The sequence below is a fragment of the Vigna angularis genome, chromosome 11 (assembly GCF_016808095.1).
Source record: "Vigna angularis cultivar LongXiaoDou No.4 chromosome 11, ASM1680809v1, whole genome shotgun sequence".
NCBI lineage: Eukaryota > Viridiplantae > Streptophyta > Magnoliopsida > Fabales > Fabaceae > Vigna > Vigna angularis.
Window position 1 is genome coordinate 9,591,870 of NC_068980.1, and position 9,872 is coordinate 9,601,741.

At 30.2% G+C, this 9,872-nt stretch overlaps 1 protein-coding gene across 2 annotated transcripts; it reads left to right on the forward strand.

Annotated features, from left to right (window-relative positions):
- The first annotated feature begins 1,567 nt into the window (after positions 1-1,567).
- On the forward strand, positions 1,568-4,678 carry LOC108333741 (uncharacterized). 2 transcript variants are annotated; one of them, XM_052870392.1, is made up of 4 exons: positions 1,568-2,158; positions 2,687-3,570; positions 3,651-4,380; positions 4,464-4,678. In XM_052870392.1, exons 2-3 carry the CDS (start codon positions 2,698-2,700, stop codon positions 4,320-4,322), a joined length of 1,545 nt encoding a protein of 514 aa, XP_052726352.1. In that variant the 5' UTR covers positions 1,568-2,158; positions 2,687-2,697; the 3' UTR covers positions 4,323-4,380; positions 4,464-4,678. The 2 variants fall into 2 exon arrangements, with proteins under 2 accessions (XP_052726352.1, XP_052726353.1); XM_052870393.1 differs by lacking the exon at positions 4,464-4,678 and having other exon boundaries at positions 2,687-3,541; positions 3,651-3,777.
- The last annotated feature ends 5,194 nt before the right edge of the window (positions 4,679-9,872 follow it).

Here is a 9,872-nt window from a genome sequence, read left to right on the forward strand (position 1 = left end):
GGGGAGAGGATATGGGTTGGGTAAATATTCTAAAAATAAAAAAAAGGTACCTCCGATTATAGACATAAACCGTCGGGAATTATTCGGGGTTTGAACCCCGGAAAATTACCCTCCTAAAATCAATTATTTTTTTAGTGGTTGTTTGTGTGAAAAAAAAAATTATAAGCGTAATTGTATTACAGAGAAGTAAATGTTAAATGATTCGTGTACAATTATTTTTAGTCAATGGATAATTTATCCATACTATTTTTCTTGTTGTTGGATATATAAAAGATATTTATGAACTAAAATTTTGTAATTTTAAAATACAATCAAGATAGAATAGAAATATAAAAATGATAAAATAATATTTTTATAAATACAATACTTAATTACACTTAGTAATTGCTAGTTTTTGCTCTTCAAAATTTTAATTTTATTAATTAAGTTTATAAATATTTTATGCAATTTTAGTTTTTCATATTGAGTTTTTAATGTAGTATATCAAACCATATCTAAGTTTTAAAATTAACGGAAATCAGTTAAAGCTCAATTAAATCCAAATATACAAAATTCAACTAGAACAAATGTGCAATAAATGTCGTGTAAAGTCAAAAACTTCATAACAAATATCTCAAAATTAATTTCTCAATCGCAATTACTTAATCGTGCATTAATTTATTTTATTTCAAATTTGATTAACAATATTTTAAAACATAAATCATGATTAATAGGAATGGAATTTCAAAGATTAAAACAAAAAAACTGTAATAAAACATGACAAGAGTTTAAATCAATTAAAAAGATAAAATTACAATTATCGGAAATATATTTTATCGACATAATAATATTAAAATCCTTATAGTTTTGTATTTATCAACTATTGTGATGAATAATTTTGTCAAACCATAAAATAATAACTTTCAACTTCTAAAATAACATTTTAAACTATTTCTCTTTTTGCTGAGACAGCCCAAGTAACAGGTGCAAAAAGTAATAGCAAACAGAAATTCTTTTACTGGTCCAGTGAAACAGTGTTGATCATGTCATGACACATGAATTTCACACACACACACACATATCATTTTCACATCATCTGCATTCTAAATAAATATTAAAAAGTATGATTATTTTATAGTTCTAAAGTTCCAAGTTAGGAAACGTGCTCTATATCGTTTTGACACCTGTAGCAAGTGACATCATTTGCAGCTACACATGCAGGACCTCTAGCGCATTCATGAAGTAAATATTATATTTCTTCACTCATATTCTGATGAAATCAAGTTTCTACAATTAGCTTAATATTATAACTTTATATTTTCTTAGTATATAGAAAAAATCTACCTTTCAAGAGTCTGCAAATGTTCAGAAACTGCATGAGAGGCGTAATTCACAATGAAAATCCGTGTATTTCGGTTTTTAAAACAACAATCCAAATATACACTTCTAAATTATTAGTTGATTAGTTTAATTAGGAAAATTTAAATATAATATGCGGAGGAAAGGATCATATTTATAGCATATGTTATTTACTTTGTGCGTGGGTTTCTTTCTTTTCTTATCATCATTGGCATAATAAAAACTTATCCCGCAGATTTGGATTTAGCATATTCCTAATTTCTTTTAGCAAGAAAATAAACAGAAGGAAGCACAAGAACAGAGGAGTTACAAATAGTGTTATTTGACACGTTTCATGTTTTATTCTCTTATCATATTTAATCACATCACTCGTTAATATTGCTCTATCTGCTATCTGTGTTACTCTCACCAAGGTTTGTAGAAAACATTATTCTTTCCTCAACAATCGAACACGTAAAGCAGGGTTGCCCTTTTTTTGATTTTCAACTCTTTTCATGGTTATCCCTGCTCCGGCTTCTCTGTCACATGATCACACACTTATTTGCTAGTCTCGAGGAACATGAAATGATCATAATGTATGTGCTTACACTCTAGAGAGAGAAGAGAAGGATTTACTCACCTCTGCTGCAAAGCAACAGACACAAGCGTACAACATAGTTTATGTGTTATTCTCAAAGCAATTCCTTTCTTTCTTTGTTTTCTTTATCTCATGTCCTTGTGCAAGACAAGAAATTGCTTCTGCTTTGCAGGCTTTATTCACTAGCTTTCCAAACGAGGAAAGTGGGTTGATTCCTGGGCCGACTCATTTTTTCTTTCCAAGGTTCTTTTCCTGAACTCTTGTTCTCTCTGTGTTCGTGTGTGTTTGTTGGCGTTTCTTGGTTTTTCGTACATGGTGATGAATGACACGGTGAATGTTGTACGGGAAATAAAAATATGTTTCTTTGTTATTCTAATGCAAGCATCAGAGCTTTCTTGGTCCTAGTTCTTGAATGACGTGACTGCTTTTGATGAATGCTGGCCTTGGCCTAACTGATAAAACTAAAATTTCTGTTTCTTTGATGGTCTGGTTTGATTGTAATTGCCGGTCACATAAGCTATATTTGTTAGCGATTTCTTGCAAGTTAAAAGAAAAAATCTTTAACAATTATGTAAGAGAACTTGTATGAATTAACTCGTTCTTAAGCTATCCAAAAATTAATTTCTTATGGATAACATCATCCAAAGGCTCAGTGGTTCTATTCCCTATTACTCTCGAATTCTTTCACTGTAACAATGTGAGTGTATTTTTCTTTCACATATTCATGAAAAGGCTAAGTTTGAGTGTAGTTTGTATTTTGGTGTTTCGCAGAAGCTAATTCCATGATACTGAAAGATCTAATGGAAGAAAAACAGTTGAATTTTAACCAGCCACTGTTATCAGTGAGGCGTTTCTCATCAACAGTGGCCAATGAAGCAGACCGCAGAAGCAAAACTGATTACAAATTAGCCAGACTTCCACCTCCTCTTGCTTACCATTCAGAGTTAAAGTCAGTTCCTGTGAGGAATGCTGGAACTGTGCCTTTTGTATGGGAGAAAGCCCCAGGAAAACCCAAAGATGAAAGCAAGTTACAGACACAAGCTGCCGAGCAGCCTATTGGGAGAGTATCAGAAATCAAGCAACAATCAGTTACTGAGATGAGAACCGGAAGCTCCGTTTTTTCCAACTCTCAAAGGGTTGCATCTTTGGATAAAAGAATAGCAAAATATTCAAAAGATGGAAATATGAAGAAGGAAAGTTCTTATTCAGATGATGGAGATGAATCCTATAAAGATTGTCTCGACACACTTTCCAGGAGTGAGTCATTCTTCACGAGCTGTAGTTTATCTGGTTTGAGCGGTTGGGAGGAACAAGAGGCTCAATCATATGGGAGTTTCTCAAGTGATCATCTACAATCTCGTGATTTCATGATTGATAGGTTCTTCCCTGCAGCAACATCTGAAGCACCACATCATGTGTCCAAGAAGGAACTTGTTGGACAAGAACAACAAAAACAGAAAAAGAGAGAAGCGAACGTAGAAGAAAGTATTGACTGCAATGAATACGAAAAATGCACAACTACTACTTGTGGGCTATTTCCTCGGTTCTGTCTTTTGAATCCAATACCTGGATTAACAATGGATAAGGTTCAAAGAAAAGCGGCTCATCGAATGCATGCTAAATCAGGTGCTTCTTACATTGGATCTACAAAAGGGGTATTAATTTGTCTCTATCTACTTTTTCTTTTGCCATTATTTCACGTGCGGCTCATTGTTATTATTTTCTTATTCTGCAGCAAGTTAGAACTACCTGTGGGTTTAAAGCAAAAAAAGAGATTTTGGATACTCTAGTAAAATCTAGACATGGCACCGATCCACATCAAAGAGTTTGCAGAAAAATAGCATCCTCTGAGAGCAGTCAACATGATTATGAAAGCCATGTTCATGAGAAAACAATGTATGTGGATTCTGTAAATAAGGTCACCTCTCAAACCAATACCAGAGGGGGTGATTATGAGACTTCGAGAAGAGATAATAGCGTTTACAATAATCCTTCAATAGATTCAAGTTCTGAAATGATTGCATTTAAGGAGATGAGTTCAGAAAGTCAATGTTACAGCAGGAGAAACAATTCTAATAGCCTCAATCAAAATTCAGAAGTTGAGTTGAAGAGCCATTTATCAGCCAAATGGGTAGATAAAGAATGTTGTATGGATAGCTCAAAGGTAAGATATGATGGGAAGAATGCCTTAGAGAGACAACGTTTTACAGAGTCGGGCCACCAAGAAACATCTGGTGCAAGCTGTTTTGGACTTCCTTTGGTCCTACCTTCACTAAAAGCTCCATCAGAGTCTTGGCTTAAGCGCACTTTACCTACCATTTCCAAAAAGAACGTGACTTCACGGTCAAGCTTTATTGCAAACCTTCATGCACAATGTCACTCTCCAGACAACATCATTTTACCTTAAGTGGGAAACGATTGTTAAATCTGACAATGTACATCATCGTCATCTGCAGCTTCCTGAGGTAATCTGATGATTCTTTGATTGTGCTTGTTTTGTGTAACTGTTATGTAGGAATTCAAAGTATAAAATCCCTCAATTTTTCAGGAAATACAAACACCCATATCAGAAGCTTGTACTTTATGGACAGAGGGCCTTTGATAATTTGACATGTATACAAGAATTTTGTTGATGTACATCAGTTTTCTAAGTTCCTATCCTCTGGTTGGGGTCCCCTTCTGCTTTTATACCCATGATGAGTGTATATAACTGACTTTGTAAATCACTATTGTCTTTTGTATCGTTTAAATAATGTAAGATTAGGTTGGTTCAATGGAAGTTGTATCTGTCATTACTCGAATATTTAACGCGATATGTTCCTGTAATTAACATTCATGCATTCATATCTGGAACCTATTTGTAAGAAATAATTGAAGACCGATAAAACTAATTGATTAGACGTAAGTGAACGTAAACTTCATTTTTTTAAACATATGTAATAAAATTTATTGAACAGAAAATCACATTTTATAAAATTGAATTAGGAGTATGATTTCTAATTGATTGATAATATGAAAAATGTTATATAAAATGAACAAAATTTTCTAAGACGACAAAGATTTATCTAAAATATATCATGCAAGTTTCAAAAATACAACAACTTCAAATAAATTTATGAGATTTCAAAACTAATAAAAATATCTGAAAAGAATATAAAATAAATCTAAAATATTTTTAAAAGATTAAAAATAATAAAACTAATAAGAAAAAAAGAATAAGAGAAAAATCAATTAAATATAAAAAAATAAGAATCAATAAATGATTTAACTAAAATGAACTGGGTCGCCACCGAACGTTCCAAAATCTAAGTTTCACCGGTTAACATTTTAAACCAAACGTTACCAACATTATCTTTTGTAATAATATAATATTTATAATATTTAGCGCCGTCAAAATAGGTTGAAACCCGTGAGCCAACCTGACTCACCACAGGTTTGAGCTGGGTTGGGTTGGAAAAAATACAAAATTTTTTATGTGAGCCAATTTTGACCCGGCTCACTAAGAACCCGACTCACATCAGTTGAACCCGTGGTGGGTTCGGTTGGCTCACCAACCCACCTATTTTTTTTATTAAATTAAATTAATTATTCAAATCTGATTTTTTTATTGAAATCAAATTAATTATTCAAAATGCACAATCTTTACTTAGCAATACAGTCTTTCACGCGGCTGTCTTTCCAAAAGTTTCCCTCTGCAAATAAAACCCTAAGATTATAGATATGATAATATTATAGATGGAGATAAAGAAGAAGATGCTTCCAAGAGAGAATAATAATGTAGATTTATCCATTCAAGACTCCAATTTAATACATGGATAATATTATAGATTGGTTAATTCAAGAATATATCATTTGTTTTATCTTGTTTTTAGACCTATCTACAAGCATAACAATTTTATCATCTTGTGCTATATATTTTTGTTAATGGCTATATGTAGTTTCTTGGACAAACAGTTGTGTATGTCTGATTAAACTAAATTGACAAAATTTTGTGCTTGATAGCTTATATATCTATATAACAATATATTTATTTTGTTGTATTTTCTTTTATATCAATTGGTCCAATTATTACTGTTTCAATTTGATCGATTAAAGTAACGTGTTATAAGAATCTGAGAAAAAGAGGGTACAAAAAAAGTTAATAAGTGAGCCAATGAGCTAATCCGTTTAACCCACAAACCCGTGGTGGGTCGGGTCGAGTTCGAACTTTTTCGGCTCGCTAATAAATAAGTCGAGTTGGATTGACTCACTAAATGATCAACCCGTGGTAGGTCGGATTGGGTCGAACCAAGTTACTCGTTTTGCCAACTCTAATAATATTGATATATTATAACAATGAAAAACGCTACAAAAGTGTATTTTGAGAAAAGTAACATGAACCAAATAGAACGACTATAGTTTATAAAATACAGATCATGTAGATAATTTTATAACATTATATTACAACCCTTCATCTTCACCGGTTCCCGTTACAAAATTGTCCGGTTCTCCACCAAAATGTCAGGATCCTTGTTTTTTTCTCTGGTTCCTAGGCTTGGATCTTGACATTTTCAGGATCTAAATCCCTATTTAATTGCTTGAAATGTTTTTTTGTATTTATTCTATAAAGTAATCTTCTACCACAGTAGGGTTTACTAATATAGTATGCACCCTTGTGTTAGGTTTTATAGAATATAAACTCTGGAAGCTTTTTACCCAGTTAATGGTAGCTAGGTGAGAAGATGAAAGTGGTCACGAGGAGCCTGGTCGGATTTGAAAGTATACGATAGGAAGGGTTTAGAAAGAGAAGGTCCCAAAAATGGCTAGAGAATTCCTTGCAATGTTTCATGGTGGCGATCAAGAGGAAGTAATTTGGTATAACTCAGGGACCTTAGTTTTGCTGGGAATCGTTTTTCTGTCTCTTTTGCTTATATCAATGATCATATTTTCCTGTGGGCTTGACGAGAACGATCCATATCCACGAAGAGCACCACCACCAGTTCATCGTTCAAGTAGATATAGCAGCCGTTATGGTGGTAGTGCTACGCATCCACGAAAACCAGATCGTCGTTTAAGCGGACTCGGTGGTGACGGTGGTGGTGGCGGTGGTGACGGAGGCGGCGGTTAGATAAAATGTTTTAAGCCAGGAGATTTTAATATCACATTTTCATTCACAACTTCAACATTTGAGACTCTCTTGATTATGTCTCCATTGCAACAAGGTCTTGTCTTGTTAACTTAGTGAACTCAAGATGACATGATCCATGGATGTATGCATTTATATATATACTACTTAAATTATTCAGTTGGTTGATTTAATTCTGAGATATGCCCAAAGTTCTGTTGATGGAACTTTTTTATTTGCTTTTTTTTTTGGGGAAATTAATTGAAATAATTCAACGTTCAATACATCATTATGGTCTCGAGTACGAGTTAAATATTTAGATAAATATATTTTTTTATTTATGATGATTCATTTAGAGTTAGATTATCTTTGTGTATGATCTCACATTGAAAGAAATGCATGAACATGGTTTTTGGGATGTTAAATTTTCCGTGTTTTGGTAATTTTTTTGTCATTTAAGCATATAGAAAAATTATGTGCTATAACTATATCAATGTTTAATAGAAAAATTATGTGCTATAACTATATCAATGTTTAATAGAAAAAAAATTGCATTTCCAAATCACTTGAAGGCCTTTCAAAAAAATATGTTTATGTTGGATGATTTTTTATATACTCTCTTACAAAAGAAAAATAAAAAGAAAATAAAAGAAGTTGCTCTTTCTATAAATTATAATTAGTTTAGGCATAAATTAGTTTTGTAAAAATTTTCTTGCATAGTTTCTTTAAATTTTTTTTACTTTTGTGAATTTATAAAAAAAATTCTATGTTTCATACAAGTATTTATAAATAAATTAATTAAAATAAACTCTGCCTGGATAACTTTTAGAGAAAAATACATATAAATGTAAAATTTTAAAAGAAGCTAAATTTATAACAATTTATTAAAGTAATTTAATTGTTTACTAATACCATTCTATTTAAATTTAAACAACAATAACGGTTATACTCTTTAAAATAAACTAATAACATACTATAATAAAATGATTTAATTTTGAAAAAAATATAAACTCTAAAACAATGACCTCATTCTCATAATTATGAAGACAATTATCAAGTGATAAAAAAGAATGTGAGTTAAATGAAAGAATGAAGAGAAGGTTCACTATCATTTATCTGTCCCTACTATTTGAGTAACTCAATTTTTAATATAGAAATATATTGTAATATTTCAACTTTATAGGTAAATCTAAATATTTGAAAGGTATATAATATTTTCTTCTCATTTGATAGTGTAGTTTCTCTTCTTTATTAAGATGAAAGTAATTTCTTTCTAATTTGGATCGCCTTTGTTATTCTTTCTCAAATTTGTCTTTGAATAATTTATGTATTGAAAAACTAGTGACCCTTAACTCAAGTGAATTTATTTTCATTTATTGCATTCCAGAGAAAATAATTTCTAGAGAGAAAATAAGATTGAGAGGTGTATTTAAAAAGGAAATCTTTTATTTAATTTTTTTTCGAGCTTTATTTGATGTAAAATTATCTATTAAATTGTTATAATTAATTTCATTTAATTATAATTAATTTTCATTGCTTATTTTCTTGGAGATTCTACGTAAACCGTAACCTAATTAATAATTATGCAATTCAATTCAAGAAAAATTCCCATTCATCATCAAAATATATGAAAAAAAAAACCTTTCCAAATCCATAAATCAAAAAGTATGAAAAAACAAAACCGAAAAAAAAACACATTTCTAATACTAATACAAATACAACAAATAAAATAAAAATAACATAAATACAAATAGAAAGACAAACATATTAACCAAAACTGAGGATAAAAGATTGGTACACACATTCAACATGAAATTTAAGATATAAAATTTGTCAAAACTCTCAAAAAAGAACTCTATAATAAAATAATACAATGAGAGATAAAGAATGAAATCGGATAAGAAGTTACATAAAAATAAAATACTATAATAAAAATCAAAATTGATTATAAGAGGATAAAGATAACTATTTTTTTCTCTCTAAACAATTATAATTTAAAAGGGTTTTAACGGATTAAATATAATTTTTAATAACAATAAAAATTAACAGACACCTATACTAATTTAATTAAATTTTATTCTGATAAAGTTATAATTAATTTAATAAAGTTATAATTAATTTAATAGAAATATATTAGTATTGAAAAACATTCTTTTAAAATTTTTTGAAACATAATTTTATAATTAATTTAATAAAGATATATTATCTGTTTCATCTTTAAGTTGGTCTTAACTGAAAATGAGTGAACTTTGTGAATATTAAACAAGTCAAAGACTGAATTGTGTGACAGGTTATGAAACTATGAAAAAATAAAGATAATCTTGAATGCAACATTTTAAAATTAACTAAATTATGAGTCTTCCAATAATTAAAAATTGGGATGAGGACGATGAGAGCGAGGAACATAGACGACGTGAGTATGAGATAAATATTAACATATTTATTCTTATATGAAATTTTAAAAATTGAATATTGTTCATATGATTAGTGTAAAAATTCTCTATTAAAATTAAGATGGTGTAAAAATTCTTCATCAAAATTACGATGGATTTATATAGCTACCAATGTTTTGATTTAGAAAAACAATTATCATGGTTATTTCCAAATAGCATGGTTCGTTTTCTGTTAACAAGTTTTTCTAAATTATTTTTAAAATCTGAACTCTATATTAATTAAAAGAATATAACTTATAAATGCACTGCGGATCCTATAAATAATTAACTGGCCCTCTGGCAGGGATTTGATGAGGTGGCTGTTCTAGGGTTTGAAGCTTCCATTGAATCTCTAGCATTCTATTGAAAATGAAATTAATGCACAACATTCTGTCTAATTCTTACGTAAAACAACATAAAA

Excerpts from the sequence above, each read along its gene's own strand:
- LOC108333741 (XM_052870392.1), top strand. The coding sequence starts at position 2,698 with ATGATACTGAAAGATCTAATGGAAGAAAAACAGTTGAATTTTAACCAG. Across the intron at positions 3,571-3,650 it reads ACATTGGATCTACAAAAGGG|CAAGTTAGAACTACCTGTGG; the intron begins GTATTAATTTGT and ends CTTATTCTGCAG.